Source organism: Lichenostomus cassidix, chromosome 1Ab, assembly GCF_008360975.1.
Source record: "Lichenostomus cassidix isolate B80296 chromosome 1Ab, HeHo_3.0, whole genome shotgun sequence".
Taxonomy (NCBI): Eukaryota; Metazoa; Chordata; class Aves; order Passeriformes; family Meliphagidae; genus Lichenostomus; species Lichenostomus cassidix.
This window is the reverse complement of record NC_139481.1, coordinates 5,003,661-5,022,793: the sequence shown is the minus strand read 5'-3', so window position 1 is coordinate 5,022,793 and position 19,133 is coordinate 5,003,661. Positions and strand designations below refer to the sequence as shown.

The following is a 19,133-nucleotide window of genomic DNA, read 5'->3' as shown; positions in this document are numbered from 1 at the left end:
AGAAACTCTGAAAGCATTTATTTGGGAGATTTGTTTTTTTTCCTTTGCTGAAGTGTTCCTCTGGGCTTCTCGCAGCAGAAAACCTAGAAACTGGAGAGTTATCAAACAAGCACATATTGTTCACTGCTCTCTTCCAAGGGATGTGCTAAAGCCAATACACACAGAAAGGGCTTTAATTTCCATTGTTTACTTTCTTTCACATACATCACACTGCTGGATAGTGGAGCAAAAGCAGAGCAGCCCTGTACAATTGTCTCCATCAGCCCTTATCTCACAACTGAAGCAGAGCTATTTGTACATGAGCTTCCAACCCAGAGAGTGTGCATCCAAGTTTTGTGTTCCAGGGTAACCACCAGGGCATACTCCACCCAAGATGTTTGGATGTTGTGCTGGACTGGGCTCCAGCACTGTTTATTGTGCCCAGGACAAACTCATTACTACAAAGCAGCCAGCACTGCCTGCGTTTCACTAGGGCACATTTTACAGGAGCCAGAGCAAAATATCAAAGTAGGAGTCTTCTGAACCCTTTGCAGAAGCCCTGTCCCCCCTGAATTTTTCAATAAACATCATCCCCTTTCATCCTAAATGCTCATAAAGATGCCATTTCCAGGCCAATGCAGGGGAAATCCCATCTGCCCTGAAGGTGACTGCAGTGATTGTGGTGTGGCTTCCACTGCACCCAGCACCTTCCATATTTCCCACATTTCTGCTCATCCCCAGCACAGATGTGCCTACAGAAACACAAGCAGAGTCCCCCTCTGCTCGAGTCCATAAAGCCTCTTGGGATGGGATGGGACAACTCTCACAGGTTGTCACCTGGTGTTAAAAGGATAAAGGATACAAAGGTTTCCTGCAGGGTGAGATTTGAGGTCTCCCACAGTGCAGGGCCAGCACTAGGGTGACCCACCTGGTACAACACCCTGATGATTTGCAAGTTCCTCTGTGAAATTCCCATCCTCACTGTCCCAAAGGTATCAGCATTATACATTCAGCTTTAAAGATCTGGCTCAGGAGAAGCTGTCTGTAAATGGTTTGTTCCCCCTCTGTAAAAGATGGTGGTTGCAGAAAATGCACATTTTCTGTAGATTAAATGCTCTATAACCAGGCCAGTTAGATCAGAGAATGCTTTGAAGGGGTTTTAAGGACCATCTAGTTCCAATCCCTCTGCCATGGACAGCTTTCACTAGATCAGGCTGCTTAAAGCACTATCCAGCCTGGCCTTGGACATTTGCAGGGATGGGGCATCCTGTTGCAGTGCCTCACAATAAAGAATTCCTCCTAACATTTAATCTAAATCCCCCCTCTTTTAGATATTTTTTTAGATATTCCTCACCAGAACAATGTCCTTCACGTAAAGGTAGAACCTGTCTTATGCTGCTTCAGTTATCTGCAGCTGAACACAATGGATGTTTTGATAACAACTGCATTTCATTAACTGAAAAGAGAACATCTACAGACATAACTGGTGAACTAAACCTAAACTTGATCTTTCAGGGGACATTCCCCAAACATTTTCTTCTATTAGAAGAGGAACAAGAAGAGCTTATGTAATGCTATACTTGATTTACTTCTTGGTTGGTAAGAAAAATGTCTGGCATTCAAGTAGGCATTCTTCCCCCCATCTCTTCCATATGTAATAACTCAAATGTTCAGACTGCATAGCATCTACTCAATAAAAATCTTCTCTGAGTGGGTTTACTGCATTCATATTAAAAAAGATATGTAAGACACAGGAGAAATTTCAGCCTTGGAAATAGGTTAGCAAGAAGTTATCTTTGCTTCTACGCCTTCCCCAGCAGAAAGAATATTAGAGATGTACAGTGTTTGTAAATTCAGTTATATAAAATTAAGAATACTCTCAAGAGGTCTGAAAGTACTCTCTCTTCCTGAGGTAGGCATCTCACAAACTCTGAACCACAGTGCAAAAGTGCCTGTTTCTCTTACCTGATCAGAAATGGTCCAGAAACTAACCTATCTGGTCAAAATGCAATCACACACCTGAAATGCAGCTGCATGGTCTCAGCAATTCAATTTGCATGGATCACAAACAGGTTTGAGTGTTGCTGGATGACTGTGTTTCATCACTCTATCACCAAGTCATGCCTACTCTGTGAAACTACTGCTTAAGAAAAGGTGCATTATACATTCTTCTGCTTAATTCTGCATTCAAGGATTTCATGGCAAATCATACTGAAATCTCCTGTATTAAAAAGCCCCCACTGTTTACAAGTTAAAAAAAACCAAACCAAAAAACATTATATGTGCAACAGAGACACTTGAAACAGCTGATCTGCTGAAGTCTGTCAGGAAAAAAGAGAGAGAGAAAGAAACAGGGAGAGAAAAAGAGGGAAAGCAAGAGAAGGAGAGAAGGAGGAGAGCAGGAGGAGAGAAGGAGGAGAGCAGGAGGAGAGAAGGAGGAGAGAAAGAGAGAGAAAGAGAGAAAGAAAGAGAAACAGAGAGAGGGAGACAGAAAGACAAAGAAAGTAAGCTAGCTCAATGTAATCCAAGGTCAGGCTTGATTTTTCAAAAAGCAGATCTTGTTCAGGAGTCTGAAGTAAAAACAAAACACCTCTCATGGCTCTCTACAGCTTCCTGAGGAGGGGAAGTGCATGGGGAGATGCTCAGCTCTCCTGCCTGGTACCCAGTGACAGCACACATGGGAATGGCTCAAAGCTGCAGCAGGGGAGCTTCAGACTGGACATTAGGAATTATTTCTTTACCAAGAGGGTGGCCAAACATTGGAACAGATTTCCTAGAAGAGATGGTCAGTGTCCCATGTTTCTCAGTGAGTGAAAGGCATTTGGTCAATGCCTTAAAAATGTGCTTTAACTTTTGTCCCTGAAGTGGTCAGACAGCTGGACAAGGTGATCACTTGTGGGTCCCTTCCAAACTGAAATAGTCTAGTCTATTAACAGGAATAATAATAAAATTCTAATTAAAGCCTGCCTTGAGCGTGAACGACAAGAGGGACTGGGTTAGACATCTGGGAACATTGGTTTGAAGGACAAAAAAGCTAGAATTTCTATTTCTGCAGTGCTTGCTGGTCAGTTGAAGTCATTCACAGCTCTGACATGCCAAGTTTGTGTTTCTGATAGTGTTTCCAGATTGCTTTGGATGAGAAAAATAATTTTACCCCATGCAAACAAACATTAAGAAAGTGGAACATGAAGCAATATATTATGTGTCAGAAGAAGTTATTAAAAAACCCCAAACAACCAAAAAACCACCTCATCAAATTCTGACAATATTTTATGAAATTTGTGCCTTTTAGAGGTGATCCTAATTTTCCTTGAAACATACCAAAATTGTCTCTGACTAGTGGAGAAATTTATGAATTTAACAGGGGAAAAACCTTGGTTTCCCACTGAATTTGAGTAAGCTAACTCATTCTATAAGGCAAGTTTCCTACTGTGCAAACAAGAGGATGCTGATGGGGCAAGGTTTAGCACAGGCTGAGCTGCAATAGCTGTCAGTATCCTTCACCACCACAAGCACAGGACTGTTATGTGAGAGGTGACACCGCGGCTAAACTTCAGCTTGGAGTCACTCACAGTAATCTCAGGGGACAGAGACAGAAATCTGATGCAAAAACAGTTACCATGTGTTGGTTTCCCAGTAGGAAACCTCTCAGGCCTCTCTCAGAGTTTGACAAAGCTGAGAAACAAGAGCCAGATAGATCAGGGCTTCTGACATCATCTGGAAAAAGCTCAATACCTTACACATTTCTTTACAGTAACAAATTGTCTTGTAGAATTTGACTAGGGATTGCTGTACATGCAGCCTAGCTTGTCAAGGCAGGGAAAAACAGATTCTCAGTTACTTGATCCCAAGCTCCCTGAATTCAAAGAAAAAGTTCTCATGGACCACTAGACTGTGAAGGATGCTCCAGGGCCTGGTTTTGCCAGATGTTGATTTTTGAAGTGCTACATGTGCTGGTGCAGACATCCTTCTCAGTTTTAGTAAGGGGCATTTATTTCCCTTTGCTACTAAGCTACTCTGAGCCCTGGATACCCCAAGACTCTATCCTTACCCAAAAACCCCAGTGAAGCCAATATTCACAGCATCCTCTGCAGCTGAAACACATTGTATTTTTGCATGTGGAAAACACACCTTTTCTGCAGGGGCTTAATGTTTTTGAACAGAAATCTCCAATAGTCTGAGAAGTCTCTGGGAGCTCTTTCCTTTTTAATTTAGAAAGGTGGCGTTAGGCTGACACTGGCAAGCAAACTCATATTTATGAAGTGCCCTCTCAGTGCCCTGTGAAATCTGCCATTTCCCTGCATGACAGCCAGCACTATCTATCACGAGAACATAATCCCCTGGGACAGGAGCCCCGAGCCCCTGTGCTGCTCTCCTCTGCAAACAGATGTGAGCACGTTCCTCACTCTGAAAGTCACGGCCGCCTCTTGGCAGAGAGCAACAGCAGCTGCACATCTGCAGAGGGGAAAAGCTTTCAGCAAAAACTGGAGGGGGATCTCATCCTCCCCCCGCCTGCAAAGCAAGCTCAGCATTTGTTCCTCTCCAGATGACACCCTGATGGGTTGATTTAATCATTCACATATGCATGCCTGTTCACTATGCTTCCAAAATACCAGGCCTGTGACAGCATCTCACCTGAACTGCTCACAGCAACACGGCTTATCATCAGACTCCTGGCAAGAAGCCTTGCAGGATAAGAAGAGAAAATCAATGTTCAAGGGCTCTGCTAACATAAAATGATTCTACTGGATACAGCTGGGTGAGTGAGAGACCACTTGAGATGAGAACACCTAAGCACATGCTCCATTTTAAACCTTATGCTCAAAGCCCACTATCTTCAATTAGACTGCACAAAGTCCAGTCCAAACCTCCCTGAGCAGGAATGATGTACTGCACTGGGAGCCAAAGAACTCACATGGGTGGGTTTAAGCATGCGCCCTGACCTCCATGTCTGCTTAAACGATTTGCCAGACTGGGGGCACAGTACAGAATATTTAAGTGTAGCAGGATCACAGAAATGCTTCACCACTTTTACTCCCAAAGGGAAATTTAATTAAAACATGGAGCATTTAGCCATTCAAAGTTATTCTGGTTACAGATAACAGCAAGTCCTTGCCCCCAAAACAGTCTCTCCAGTGGATGGCCAGAGTCTCCAGTAAGTTTCTGGAAACACAACTCATCTGCCTGGACTTGGTCAGGAGCCATCTCCTCTCTGGGATCTGTAGGATCAGGAGTCTCAAGGTCTGGCACGGTCTCATCCAGAACTTTTTCAACCACTTCCAAGTGAGGTGGCACCTTTCCCCACTCAAGTTGCCCCTAACCATCATCAGCTCTTGACATTTTAAGTGTCTAGGCCAGATTTTCAAATGATCTCTGAGCAAATCTTTTCTGACTGCTTCTCTAAGACCAACTTTTCTGCCAGGCACAGTCTCCTGCAGAGATAGCCAACCAAGACAAAACCTTTCCAAGCAAGGTCAGCACCCCATATGCTGAACAGTTCAGCCAATCTGAGCATTTACATGATGCCTAATGAGGAGATGGGCATCAGAAAATACAGCTGCCAGCATCTCCTGGCAGAACCCATCTTTGCACTAGGCTCAGATCATAGCTCTCTGCTGTACATATTCTAGAGGGAATGAGAGCAGTGGAATAACCTCCAGCAGCATTAGCAATGCTGTTTTACAGAGGAGGTGAGGCTGGCAGCAGTTAGAGGATGCCACACTCGAATACAAAGCAGCACTAAAAAGGCTCACTTGGTGACACCTGCCTTATTAGTGGCACAGCACCAGTCCCAGAGTCCACTTCAGACAGCACAGAGAGAGCAGAGCCACATCTGACTTACCTGTCTAGCTTCCCTCCTTTTGCATTTTACTCTGATCTTCCATCACACCTCTCAAAATGGTCCAGGCCCCTTACCCACACTCCTAGATGAGATCCTGTCAGCACTGCACGTGGTGCCAGCTGCATGGAGAACCCAGGGGATGGCCAGGCCCATCTGTTAGAGGCTTTTCTCTCTGTGAGTTGGTGTTTTTATTTTAACTCCCTCTGCTTCTGGGCCCCTCTTCATCTCTCACTCCTCCCATCTCCCTCTCTCTGCTCATGAGGACAGAGTTTCCATCCTGGCTCTGGGCCAGCACATGTATGGGCAAAGGCAGAGCTCAGGAAAAGCCATCTTCTGCTCCCTTTCATCACGTAAACACTGCCAGTTCCCAGCCCAGGAGCACGGAGCTGAGCCAGAGCTCTGCCTGCAGTGAAGGGGGACAGAGCAGGATGACAATCTTGCCCAAAACACACAAGAAGGCTCCAGAGATGTGCTAGCTCCTAACAAGTTTAATCAGTAAAAACTGATCTCTAATCACCACTGACTCTTGCATCTGCTTTGCTTAATCCTTGGAAGTAACAGTATGCCAGCCACAGCTGGTTTTCCTAACCTGGGGAGGGGAAAAAGCATTGAAGCAAAGAATGTAGATTATACCAGCACTCACAGCATCCATTCCAGCAGGACATTACTCTTTCAAGCCTCTGCCCTTCCAGCTATGCTTGACTTCCTTCAGCTTTACTGTGGGACAGTACTACTTTCAGAAAAAGGAGAAATTAGGTTCTTGATATATGTTATCTGCATTAAAGAAAGGAGTCACAGTGTTTCAAAATTCTTGCTAGGAAGATTTCCCATGAGATTCCCGTGGCTCTATGCCATGTGTTCCCTCTGAGCTCCCAGCTCACTGGAACTGGTGAAGATTCACACGAGTGGCAGGTAAGTCTCCACTGCTTTGACCAGGAGAGCCCTGGGGAGTTGTGACTTTCAGCTCATCAGTCCCATGTCCACAGAGACACCTTGACCCAGCTGGGTAGTGAATCACGTAAAGGCTGTGAGAGATCTTGAAGAGAACCAGCCTACAGGACCTTGAGTATTTATTTATGTATGACAGTGATGATGCCTTTTAGTGCTTTATATACAGAGACCTTGAACTGATCCTCAACAAGGACACAGTTCTCAGCTGAAATCCCAGGCTCTAGAGGGTCAGAGGCTCCAGGGATTCTAGTTTGTCTTAGGAACCCAACTTCAAGATCATCCTAGGTCCCTGCAGAAGCTACACTTCTAAAGCACAGCTGTCAGGAAGCCAGGAGTTCAGTCATACAGTCATCTTCATTAAAACCTGGGCTGAGGCCACCCCCAAACACCATGCATATCCTCACATTTCAGGCTTTGCTTCCATTTCCAGTGGCTGATAAAGCATCTTCAAGGTGAAAACCAGAAAAAAACCCCATCCCATAAGCAAGATATACATACTATTGCACTTTCAATTGCACTTTAGAGCTACAGTCAAGAAGACATTGTCTCTCCTCCTGCCTTGTGTGGTAAAAACTGCTTGCAGATACTTCAGATACAGTGTTATTTGAGCTGTATCTCAGCAAAGCCAAGATCACTCATTTATTGTCAGGACTTGAATGAAACAACAAATTTCTTTCCACCTACATCCCACTGCCTTCTTCCCTGCGGAGAGCCTTCTCAGCCCGTAAGGAACTGCTGTGCAAGTGCATTAAAAGTCCTATTTCAGCATTTCTTTCACAGTAGAGGCCTCTTGCAGCCAGCTCTTGGGATCCTGCCAACAGACATATCAGCCACTAGTACTTAAATCCTTCCGCTAAAAAATGCTTCCCTGAAGAGCTTATAGCCCAGTTGTGAAGGCCTGAGAGTGCTGATCATCACAATTAACCAGCTTCAACGAGAGTTTAAGAGAGGTTCTTCTCCACTCTCATGGGCTTAATGCTGCACTACAGAGCCTTTTCTCCCCTTGGTCTGGCCCCCACTTAGGAAGGAGCAGTTTCCACACAGTTCCAGTCAGGAAATAAATGTCAGGTGCTGCAAAAGGAAGGGAGAACCAGCTGCTTTGAATGATGCATTCAGGGGATCCAAAAGAACATGACACTTATCAGACACTTCTGAAATGCCCAGCATCTCTCCATGTTTAAGAGACTGGCTCTGTTGTGTGATGTGTTCATTGGCAAATTTCTTAAACTTGGGGCAAGGATTGAGCTTGCTTCTGTGCCTCCAGAATACCCAGCAAAATAGAGATTTTAAGTCCTGTCCATATGAATTAGTTGTAATGACTGATATTAGGAATAACTCATTGGAAAAGCTACTCCTGAATTAAGATCACCTCTGAAAAACACAGCTTACAGTCTTTATTTATTACCTCCTTCTCAAAATGAACATTTCTAACATGTAAATACACCAGGCAAGGGAGAAAGACAAGCCTATTGTAAGTAGGCAAAGCATCTAAATGCTCTTCTTGTTTCTGGAGAACAGAAAGCACAGACAGAGGCTGTCTTTGCAGACAAAATGTCCTAAAAGATTTCCCAAGGCAGCCAGCTGGGGACAGTACCGAAAGCAGCACTTCAGGACACTCCACTTGCACTTGTGGTCTACAAGGATTATTGCAATTTGGATCTGAGCTGCTGAACAGGGAGGATCTTCTGCGTGGACTGCTAGGACGTGGATGTGCTGAAGGCCATCCCAGGCTTCAGGCACAACCTTCTCACCCACGCAGGCACAGAGTGGTCCCAGCAGAGCCTTAAATCTTTAGTCTGCTTTTTACATCCCCAGTCACTCCAGCACCCTTTGTTTTCAGTGCTTTCTCTTCTGTTTCTCAAAAAGGCGCCTTATTACCCTGGGAAATCCTGTGGCTTCCCTCTCATTTCCATACTTAGCATTTTCAGTTGTTTCCAAGGTTGACCCAACATAGTAGTTATCCATTTTCACAGGCTGAAACACTGTCTGGATTATTAAAAACCCAAACAATAACCAAAGGAAACCCCTCAAACCCAACAAGCACCAAACCCCACAAACACTACCCTAAATGACAACAATTCAGAATACAACACAAGGGTGGAGGAAATGCATTCCTTTCTTCTGCCAGGATGCAATAACAACTCCCTTTTTGGTGGTTCAGAAAACAGAGCCAGTACACATTATTGGACCTCACTACCACACACCAAGAATGAGCGGTCAGTAAGGTGGCAGCCAACACAGAAAACAGCTTTTTAATCCACTACCAACACCAGCAGCTTCCCTCACAGTAGCAAATAAAATCCCCATGGAAATCCCTCTGGTCATCGTTTTCTCCTCCCAGATGAGTTCCAGGATGGAGATGCTCTTCTCCAAAAGCAACAATCTTAAACAACTACTTAAACGTCAAGAGCAAAGGCGGCTGGGAATACCTCAGGGTCAGGAACAACTTGCTGGCTTGTCTTGGAAACAAGCTGAGTTCTTGTAAAGAGCAGGATTAAGTGCCCATGTTTAGCACTTACTCCCTGCTCCTGCAACAAGGCTCCAGTGCAGACCCATGCAGTCACAAAACCTCATTCCCCATGACCATCACTCCTCCACCACTGAGCATCAAGAGCCATGCTTCTTGGATGCTCATAAAGCCAAAACTTCTGAAAGCGTCCCAAATACACCTGGCACGGTTTTCCATTTGACACCTTGGGACCATAGCAGCAGCCAGCGGGAACTTCTTCCTTGCTGCCTTCCCAAACAACTTTCCCTTCCACCAACTCGATGCCTAACCCATTAGTACCCATCATCCCTGGTTACAACAGGGGGAAGGAATGCAAGCGTTTTTGTCCCCAGGACAGGTGAATGAATACTCCCATCGATCCCCAGCGGGAGTCAGAAATGCCACCCCGGTAAGCCACAGGCTGCACACAGCCTGAAGGAGTCTCCGCCAGGCGAAAGCAAAGTAAGGAGAAAGCAAGCTATCCAGAGCCGAGCTAGAGAAATGCAGAGCTATCATCACAGAGGGATTCAGAGTTTTGCTGAACGGAGAACTCTGGCTGTTTGCTCCAGCAGGGCCCAGGCTTCCCCCAAAGAATGCGCTCAGCGTTTCCTCCTCTGTTTTGTGCTGGAGACCGAGGCTGAGTTCACTCAGGGGCCCCGTGCTGGGCGGCGGGGCTGCCGCCACTCCTCCACCCCACCGCTCCCGACCCGCTCGGCTCGGCTTTTTAGCAGCTCCCCACGGCCCGTGGGCCCCTCTCCCCCCGGCCGAGACCCTCTCGGGCAGCGGGCCCTGCCCTGCCCTCCCGGCGGCAGCAGCCCCCTCCCCGTCCCGGCGGGAGCGCGGCCGTGCCCGGAGCGCGGGGGAAACGGGCTCACACCCCCGCTCTGCCTATCTGCAGCCGAACCCAGCACGGGGGACAAGCAAAGCCGCTCGGGGGGCGGAAGGGAGAACGGAATTGGAGATTTTTTTGGAGCGGCACCTCTGCCCGCTCTCCCGCCTTAACGACCCCTCGGCGCCCCCCTACCTGGCTCGGCGGCGGAGCGGGGGGGCCGTGTCCCGGCATGACGGCGGCGGCGCCCGGCGCCGGGCTGGCGGCTGCGGACCCGCGGCTGGGGGCTCCCCGCCCGCCCCCCGCCGCCACCAGCCCCGGCCCCGGCCCCGGCCGCCCTCCGGCGGGAGCGCCGCCCCGGCCCGCCCCGTCCCGGCCCGCCCCGCCGCCGAGCAGCCGCGCCCGCCCCCCGCTCCGGGCACGGAGAGTCCTGTGCTGCCCACCGGGGTGAAGGGGGTGCCCGAGGGAGGTGGAGGAGGCTGCCGCTGTGGAGGCCAGCAGGGCAAACCGGAGCGGAGCGAATAGCCGCCCTTCTGGTCGCGAACAGAAAGATTGCTGGGGGAACGTAGAAAGTACTTAGTTGGTACCAACGCAGCACCTGTCACTGCTTCCCGAGGCTGATGGGGTCACAGACCCATCTCGGGAGAGCACCTGGCCAGGAGTGCCTCAAACCTGCAGCATGATTTTTATCAGCTGATCTGAGGTTGGATGTTGGGGAAAGGTTCTTCACCCAGAGGGCAGCTGAGTACTGGACAGGCTCCCCAGGGCAGTGGTCACAGCACCAAGCCTGACAGAGCTCAGGAAGGGTTTGGACAATGCTCTCAGGCACATGGGGTGACTCTTGGGGTGTCCTGGGCAGGGCTGGGAGCCGGACTCGATGATCCTCATGGGTTCCTTCCAGTCCAGGATATTCAATGTTTTTATGATTCAAACCAGACGGAGGTGTGAAGGCCCCCGGCCCACGCTCGGCCCCTGCCCGCCTTATCCCCTCCAGCCCAGCCCGATGCCGAGGGGACGCTCCCGGCGCGGAGGGGACAGCTCGGGCACGCGCCTCTCCCGCGACGCTCGGGTGCCACCCGCGTCCCCGCGCGCGAGCTCCCGCCAGGCTCTGGCTGCTGGCCCTTTAAGGGGCGGGGCGCCGCCTCCCTGCCCCGCGCTGATTGGCTGAGCGCGCCCCCCTGCCGCCCCCTGTCCCCGCTGGGGCGGGCGCGCGCGCCACGGTGGCGGGAGCGCGCGCGATGGTGGCCGGCGGCGCCGCGCGGCTGCTCCCGCTCCCGCTGCTCGTGCGCGCCGCCGCGGCCAGGGCCAGGCCGGTGCTGCCCGGGCGGGCGGGAGCGGGGCGCTCCGGGCTGCGCGCCGGGCGCTGGGGCGCCCTGGCCTTGGCCGTGCCCGCGGCCGTGCCCGCCGGGACCGGCTGGAAGGAGAGGCCGGGGCAGCGCGGCCCGGCGTGGGCGGCGGAGCGCGGCGCGGAGCGGCCGCCCCGGGGGCTGCTGCGGCGCTTGGGGCTGCTGCTGCGGCTGGGCGTCCGCGCCTGCGGGCTCCTGCTGCGCTTCGGGCCGCTGCTGCTGCTCTACCCGCTGAGCCGCCTGTGGCCCGGCATGGGCGAGCGCTGGCTGCGGCTGCTGCGCAGGGCGGCCGAGGCCGCCGGCCCCACGTGTATCAAGCTGGGCCAGTGGGCCAGCACCCGCAGGGACCTCTTCTCGGAGGCCTTCTGTGATGAGTTTTCCAAGCTGCACGTCGAGGTGAGCCCGCACCCGTGGGGCCACACCGACGAGCTCTTGAGGAAGGCCTTCGGGGAGGACTGGATGGGCATCCTCAAGTTCCAGAGCCGGGAGCCGGTCGGCTCGGGCTGCGTTGCCCAGGTGTATAAAGCCTATGCTGACCTCGCTGCTGTTGCCGGCTCCCGGGCCAAGGAGCTGGAGCAACACTCGGAGTTCAGGTCCGCCTTTGAAGCGTGGGAAGTGTCAGGCTTTAGAGGCCTCCTCGGGTGGCTGAGAAGGAGGAAGAGCAAGGAGATGCGGGATGAGAGGAGCAGGGAGGAACTGAGCTCTGCAGACTGCTCCCAGGGAAGTCCCGTGAGTAGGATGTCCCTTATGGAGCAGAGGGCCAAGCCACTCCTGAATGCAAGTCCTTCCTCAGCCAGACATCTCATGCCTGTAGCCATTAAAGTAAGTTATATACCTGAATGGTAGATGTATGAAAATAGAGTGTGCTGGATGAGGTCCATCAGATTTTAATTCCCATGGAGAGGAGTAACTGATTAGGCCAGGTAGAACAAGGGATTCTGTTTCTCTTAGTGTCCTTTCTCAGTGCTTTTGTTCCAGCCAGCCACAATCCACACTTGCAGTGGCCCCAGCTCTTCCCCAACGGAGGGCTCAAAATTTGATGTGGCATGTGGGTACTAGGAATGCCTCCAAGGACCCAATTTACATTAAAAGAATTAAGGTTGGTTGCACCTTCCAGACAGTGAAACTCCTTCTCTGCTCACATGAATAAATCTGGAACATGTAAGTGCTTCCCAGTAAAATTTATATAAAGAAACCTTTTATTTATTCAAATACTAGTCAGGGACAGGGTGAGAGATTGAATGTGTGGAAAATACCTTCGGGTGAGACTCTAGTCTCTAGCAGAGATACACTGCATTTTACAATGATAAAATGTTTCTCTACAACTTAACCAATGGCAAAGTGTGACTTCTTTTGAGGACTAGCCAAGGAAGCTCCTAGTCCCCCAGTCTAATAAGCTAGGATCAGTGTATTTGAAATGTATCACTTGAGCTCACTGAAGTGGAGTGTCTGGGGAGTTGATGTTGCCACTGCTCGTTCTTGTGCAGGTCCTGCACCCTGGGCTGGCCCACCAAGTCCAGATGGATCTGTTTCTCATGAAGATGGGCAGCCGCATCATTGGACTTCTCCCAGGGTTCAAGTGGCTCAGTTTGACAGAGATTGTGGAGGAGTTTGAGAAGCTTATGATGCAGCAGGTATGTGCCATGCCTGTTTGTTGTATCCTTGCACATAAGGTGGTCCTGGTCTATTTTGAGACACCATGCCTCTAGTAAGGCTCCCATATTTCAAAGGTGTTGGGTTGTGGACCATCCATTACCAGTTTGCTCCTCTTCCATCAGGGAAGCTATGAGCATGTAAGAAGCACCATTCTTATTTAGTTTCCATTCTGGCTTTATGACTAGTTTTATTGGTATTGAGTATTGCACCTCTCACAGGATCCTGAAGATCTAATCCTAACTGAATCTAATTTCCAACCTGCTTTTCTATTTCTCCCTTGAGATTGACTTGCGCTACGAAGCCAGAAACCTGGAGCGCTTCCGACAAAATTTCCTAGATGTCGATTTTGTGAAGTTTCCAACTCCCCTTTGGCCCTTGGTAACAGCAGATGTTCTAGTGGAAACATTTGAGGTAAGAATTGCAGACCTGAGAGTGATGGTAGCAGTGAGAAGGCCCTGAGGAGAACATGCCAAGGAGGTGGATTTTTTTTAAAGAGGCATCAGAGGCAGAAGGATGCTTTTTTCTTATTTGCTTTAAGAGATTGATGTCCTTAGTGTCTCTTCCACTCTTTTTGTTTGCAAGCAGTGCATCCCAGAAGACAGGTGGCAGATAACTCCGTATAGAAGTGAACACTTGGCCTGAAACCAAGCAGACCAGCAGTGTGTCCAGCCACCATGTGCTTTCCTGTGCTTTGCAAACCAATACCACGCTTCACCTCTCCTCTGTGGTGGGTCAAAGCAGGGAGCTCAGCAATCTGACACTTCCTGGTCCTTGCCTCACTTCCCTTGTGGATTTTTGAGTCACAGACCAAAGCTACTCTCAGGCTTATTTTCCTGCATGTGATCCTGGCAAGGGTGTTTCTGTCCCTGGAATACTGTTCATCTTTCCAAGGAACAAACCCTTGGTTCTCTCACATTCTCCATCACACTAGGTACAGCCTCTCTCTGGCAAGTCCTTTCTAGAGTACTGTTATCACCTCTTGGCACCCAGGTAAAAGCAGGTTTGAAGGTGGGATGCAGGGTGTGTTGGACTCCAGCTCTGTCTCTGTTTCAGGAGAGCGAGCCCATTTCACGCTACCTGCACGTGGAGATTGGCACAGAGCTGCGGCAGAGACTTGCCAAGATGGGCATGGACATGCTGCTAAAGATGGTAGGCACTTGGCTGAGGCTGGAAGTGAAGGTGGTTTTCCTGCAGAAGCTATTCAGTTTGGGTAATAAGATAATATGGCTAAAGAGAGAACCCATTTACTTCCTACTCTACTCTGGGTAAAGCCTGGGCTGGACACAGCCCTGCTGTAGGCTCTGGCACAGGGCAGAAGGGCAAATCTGCCTGCACAAAGGAGGACTGGCCTGTGCACCTCCCTCAGCCTTTGCTTAGGACACCCACTACTCCATTTAATGAATATTCACATATTGCCCAAGTACCTTAAAGTGCAACATTATTAGCAAATGTCATGTGGTCTGCAGAGATTATGGATGTGACTCAGAGGGAAAGCAGCAAGCTGGTTTCTTCATTTATCAACTCCTCTAAAACTGCCTTTTTGGAAGGGAGAACTGAATCTGCAGTAAAGAAAACAAACCTGCCCAGATTCAGCTTCTGACTATCTAGTTCTTCTGTGGCTGAAATAATCCCAAATGATCTGGAAAGGAGTGTTGAGAGGGTGGTACAGCTGTCTTGTGAGGAGCCATGAGAACCAGCAGGGAAGAGTTGCCAGAGCTCCTGACAGTACTGAGTGTGTGGGCAGTGTGTCAGATGAAATGCTCTGATAACTGCAGCATTGTGCTGGGTGATGGAAGCCTCCAGTTCTGTCTCCATGTAATGTGGCAGGCTCTGAAACAGCTTTTGCCACTCAGAAAAGCAATACTGGAACCAGAATAGTTTTATGCTAACATTGGCTTCAAATTTTAGTAGTAGGAAAGAATTAAAAAGCAAAGAAACAACATAACGTCTGTAAGTAAAACAAATACCTCTTTCTTGAGTATTCTTTGCAGTTCTAATCCCTCGCTGTCCAGGACCCTCCATTTCAAGAGCTGTAGTAGAACTAGAAGAGGTGCAGAGGAAGGCAGATAGGATGATTACTTGTGTGGAATGGCTTCCATACCAGAATGGTGAAATAATTTGGACTCTTAACTCTGAAAAGCAGAAAGATGAGTAGCTTATGACAGAGATTATGCAGTCATGAGTGCACAACAACGAATATGGATCTATTGTGTACAGTTTTTCAATGAGGAGGGCATAAAATTAGCAGAAGTCATTTTTTTCAGGCAACACCAAAACCATATTTTTTCACACAGCTCTAATTATTTACATAGTTGAACAAACTCATAGTAGAAATCTATGAAATACAAAGATAATCCCTTTGGGGCAGGAAGTCCTGCAGTCCCAGGTGGACAGGAGGGTTGGAGGGAGGGAACTACTGTTTTATTCTTGTCCTCTTGCCAGTCCTTTCTGGTGCTAAATGTAGCAGCGTCAGAGAAGAGCTACATAGATTTATTTCCTCTTCTCTTGTTTTCCTTACTTTTCAATACAGTTGTAATGTGGATTAATGTCCTGCACTAGACAAACTTAACTATTCACTATAACCTTTGCCACTAAATGGCAAATGGCCTGTTCTTACTGCATTACTCTTTGCTAAGGCCCACCAGTGTGTCCCAATTTAGGGCTAATTGCCAAGGAGCACTGCCATTCCCTGCTGGGGCTCCTGGCTGAGCCCTGCCTGACCTCTAGCAAACACACTGGATTGCTTCACTCAGCTCTCCTGATTTCCAGCCCTGTCAGCAGAAGCCACCTGCTGTGGTGCTGCCAAGGGTTTGGGATTACCCCATCACTGGTAATGCCAGAGAACACCACAAACAACCCTCTGCTGTTCACCTGGGGGCTTTGGTGTGGGCAGCTTTGCTTGGAACGAGCTGCTCTCAGACTTACCTCTCCTCCAGATCTTTGTTGACAACTTTGTCCATGCCGACCTGCACCCTGGGAACATCCTGGTTCAAGGCACAGCCTGCCTGGGCAGCCCCAGCAGGGAGCAGGCAGCCGTGGTGGACCTGTGTGACACCCTGGTGCTGGAGGTGCAGCCACCCCTGCGGCAGCTGCGCCTGGTGCTGCTGGATGCTGGCATCGTGGCAGAGCTGCAGAGTGCTGACCTGCAGAACTTCCGTGCTGTGTTCACTGCTGTGGTCCAGGGACAGGTGAGACCTCTGGCAGGGGGCTGGCAAGAGATGGCTGGGGAATCTGGTGACCAAAATGAGAGCTTCCTCTCTATTTCCCCTTAAAATTTTCCCTAAGAGAGGTGAGGAGGCTTGCTAGCACCTTATCCCCAAACACAGGGATAAGATGTTCAGCTACAGCAGGGAGCCTGTCAGAGTGGAGTGATTTCTGTGGCCCAGGAAACAGAAGGTGCTAAATGTGAAGCAGTGGGTGGCACTCCCTCGTTAGGAATGCTTCTGCTGGAAGTTAGGGCTGCCTGGGAGCCACTGCTGCAGAATCTGTCAGGTTTTGCTAGAGAAAAGGAGGGAATGGGTTAACGTCTTGCTCTGCCACACATGTGGTACAGCCTTGTTGCTGGAAACTTCTACATGCCTTCCTCCATTTTGCTGTTGTGTCAGCATCTGTAAAAGAGAGGAAGCAAAACATGTCTGTGTGGGAGTCTGAGCTCTGCTAGGCTCCTCCATGTAAGGGGAACTACTTTATCCTCCTGCCCACTTGAAATACACTCTCAGAAGGACTAGAGAACCCAGTGCTGGCGTCTCCTATTCATTCTGAGAACAAGCATTGTGCTCCTACTTGCCTATTGCTGTCTCTCAGCTGCAGGTTGAAGAGCTCACTAACACACTTCAAGAGAGACATTTTTTGTCTTGGTCTGAAGCATGCCTAGGAATCCATGCCAAACCATGTACCCAGCCCCTGCTGTGCTGCCAGAGGCACTTCTCAGCTACTAAAAGCAAGAACTGCAAGCATCTGATACCAAGTCACCAGTAATCAAGCCCTGATTGTGCTTTTCAACTTGTTTCTCAGGGGGAGAGGGTGGCAGAGCTGATCCTCCACCATGCCCGTGCCAACCAGTGCCAAGACATCGAGCGGTTCAAGGCTGAGATGGCAGAACTTGTGACCAAGGTCCGAGGGAACACCATTGCCTTGGGAAAGGCAAGTGCACAATGTCACATCCTCACCTACCTTCAATTCAGAGCAACTTGGCACTGAAAACCGAAATGAAAAGGTGTTTTGTTCAGCTGTTAAATTCTCTTTTTGTATTCCAGCTTCAGGTGGGAAATCTCCTCTCCAGTGTCTTCAAGTTATTGATGACCCATAAGGTGAGGTCCTGTCCCTGTCTGCCTCTAATAGCTGGAAGTTCATCTTGGGAGGGACAACAACTGGGAACATGAAGGGCTAGCAAGGAGGGGGACTGACTTCTGAAACAAACTGCTAGGAGAGGAACTGCAGGAATGCATCTGAGTGTTGCAAGCATATTGTTTCTCAGGTCTTATACATGCTGCCAAGCCAAATTTCTGTTTTGCGAGGGTTTTTTTGTCTCAAAACTTCATTTAATTGTTGGTATTGTTCACTAAAAGGAATATTTTTGTAACATACAGTTTTTCGTTTTTATAGTCCCTTAGACTGTAGATATCTCCTTATAACTGATTATTTGGGGGACAAGTTTCCACAGTTGCAAACAACTTTGGAAATTGAGAGACCTTAGGTGGCTAGAATTAGGGGTGAGAAGGCTGTCAGCCACAGGGCTGCACAGTCCAGCTGATGGAGCTGCATTATGGTTTCAAGTGTGCCTGTGCTGTCCCCAGCCTCCTCCCTTCCCTCTCAGCTTAGGCAGAGCTGGTACCTGGGTTGAAGGAGTACAGAAGAAAATGAGGTCCACAGAGTCCATTCAGTCTGTTGTGGTTCTAGGTGAAGCTCGAGAGCAACTTTGCTTCCATCATCTTTGCCATCATGGTTCTGGAAGGACTCGGACGTTCACTGGACCCTGAACTGGACATCCTGGAGGCAGCTAAGCCATTGCTCATCAAAACTGCAGCTTCTGCCCTCAAATAGAGTCCTGTGGTTGCTGCCCTCTCCCCGTGGGGGTTACCTGTGTTGCCTGTGAGCTGACAGAGAGAAGCTGCAGGGGGAATGTCACATGTACGCCAGGGACGTGCTGCCCAGTGGTTACTCTCCACTCATGTTGCCTTCAGTCATTTCAGCCAAGCACCAGGCATGGGATGATCAGAAGGTCTATTCCAGAAAGCAGGAAGAATTTGCACAATTGGATGTTTTCCACTCATTGCACAGTTCTAAGAGCTAATGTGCTCTGGTAGTTTTTAAAAACATCTTCAAAAAGATGTTCATTGATCAAGTCTGTTTTGAAATATATCAGGTTAAACATTTAATTTACTGACTTACCTGTCACTGTGGTATGAGAAATGATGTTCTAGCATCACCTAAGCAACACATTCAGGCTGCAAAAAGCCAATAAACCTGTTTGTCCTTTGGACTTTTAACTTCTACTTTTATTGTAGAAGTGTCCTAACATCCTGCATGAAGTGGTCTGTTCTTAGTCATTTTGGATGATAAAAACAGACCATTTAATTTTTTTTTTCAAACTTCTGTACTCTACTACATTATGATAGGCGTTTGGGTTATAAACAGCATAATAAAATATTTGCCTAGGCAGAAAAACCTAATTCCATAATAAAAAACAACTTCTGGGAATATTTGTGCTGGTCTTAATTTTGCTGTTTCTGAAGCTTAAGAGTTTTTTGGGTTTTTTTTCCCTCTACTACCCTCCCACATGCTCCCTGGTCTCCCTCTACTCAACTGAAAACCTTAACTGATATGCAGATTCTTACAGGTTTTTTTCCATCAGTTTGCAAGCCCAAGTCCAAGGATTTTCCTGATGGATTAAAACCAGACTCTGAATGTTTAAAATCAAATAAAGCCAGCAGAAGAGCTGGATTATACGTGGCATTTCCAGTCAGTAATTTTAATAGAAGTATTAAAATTATTTTATGGCTGCATTTTAATAGTGAGAAATACAGTCCATGAATGATTGGA

General features: G+C 48.6%; 2 protein-coding genes and 1 long non-coding RNA gene across 4 annotated transcripts in view; 1 reads left to right on the top strand and 2 right to left on the bottom strand.

The window, feature by feature from the left end:
* DENND2A (DENN domain containing 2A) overlaps window positions 1-10,427 on the bottom strand; it is a 52,088-nt gene extending 41,661 nt beyond the window's left edge. Inside the window, exon 1 of the mRNA XM_085049521.1 lies at window positions 10,285-10,427. The gene's annotated coding sequence lies outside the window, so the exon portion shown is untranslated. The remainder of the gene's footprint in view (window positions 1-10,284) is intronic.
* An 868-nt stretch (window positions 10,428-11,295) lies between these two features.
* Window positions 11,296-18,791, top strand: ADCK2 (aarF domain containing kinase 2). Of its 2 annotated transcripts, XM_085049535.1 has the most exons (8): window positions 11,298-12,257; window positions 12,923-13,069; window positions 13,374-13,502; window positions 14,145-14,240; window positions 16,028-16,279; window positions 17,106-17,234; window positions 17,348-17,401; window positions 17,991-18,791. In XM_085049535.1, the coding sequence occupies exons 1-8, from the start codon at window positions 11,328-11,330 to the stop codon at window positions 18,132-18,134; spliced, it is 1,881 nt and encodes a 626-aa protein (XP_084905661.1). In that variant the 5' UTR covers window positions 11,298-11,327; the 3' UTR covers window positions 18,135-18,791. The 2 variants fall into 2 exon arrangements, with proteins under 2 accessions (XP_084905662.1, XP_084905661.1); XM_085049536.1 differs by lacking the exon at window positions 14,145-14,240 and having other exon boundaries at window positions 11,296-12,257.
* LOC146442805 (uncharacterized) lies at window positions 13,068-16,143 on the bottom strand. Its single transcript, XR_014849464.1, has 3 exons — window positions 16,017-16,143; window positions 15,059-15,223; window positions 13,068-13,218 (listed from the first exon to the last, which is right to left on the bottom strand). It is a non-coding gene; the product is annotated as an uncharacterized LOC146442805 (long non-coding RNA).
* Window positions 18,792-19,133: the final 342 nt, after the last annotated feature.

Bases quoted from the DNA above. Each gene is read 5' to 3' on its own strand.
- ADCK2 (XM_085049535.1), top strand. From the start codon at position 11,328: ATGGTGGCCGGCGGCGCCGCGCGGCTGCTCCCGCTCCCGCTGCTCGTG. The intron at 13,503-14,144 runs GTAAGAATTGCA...TCTCTGTTTCAG, and splicing joins TTCTAGTGGAAACATTTGAG to GAGAGCGAGCCCATTTCACG. The intron at 17,402-17,990 runs GTGAGGTCCTGT...TTGTGGTTCTAG, and splicing joins AGTTATTGATGACCCATAAG to GTGAAGCTCGAGAGCAACTT.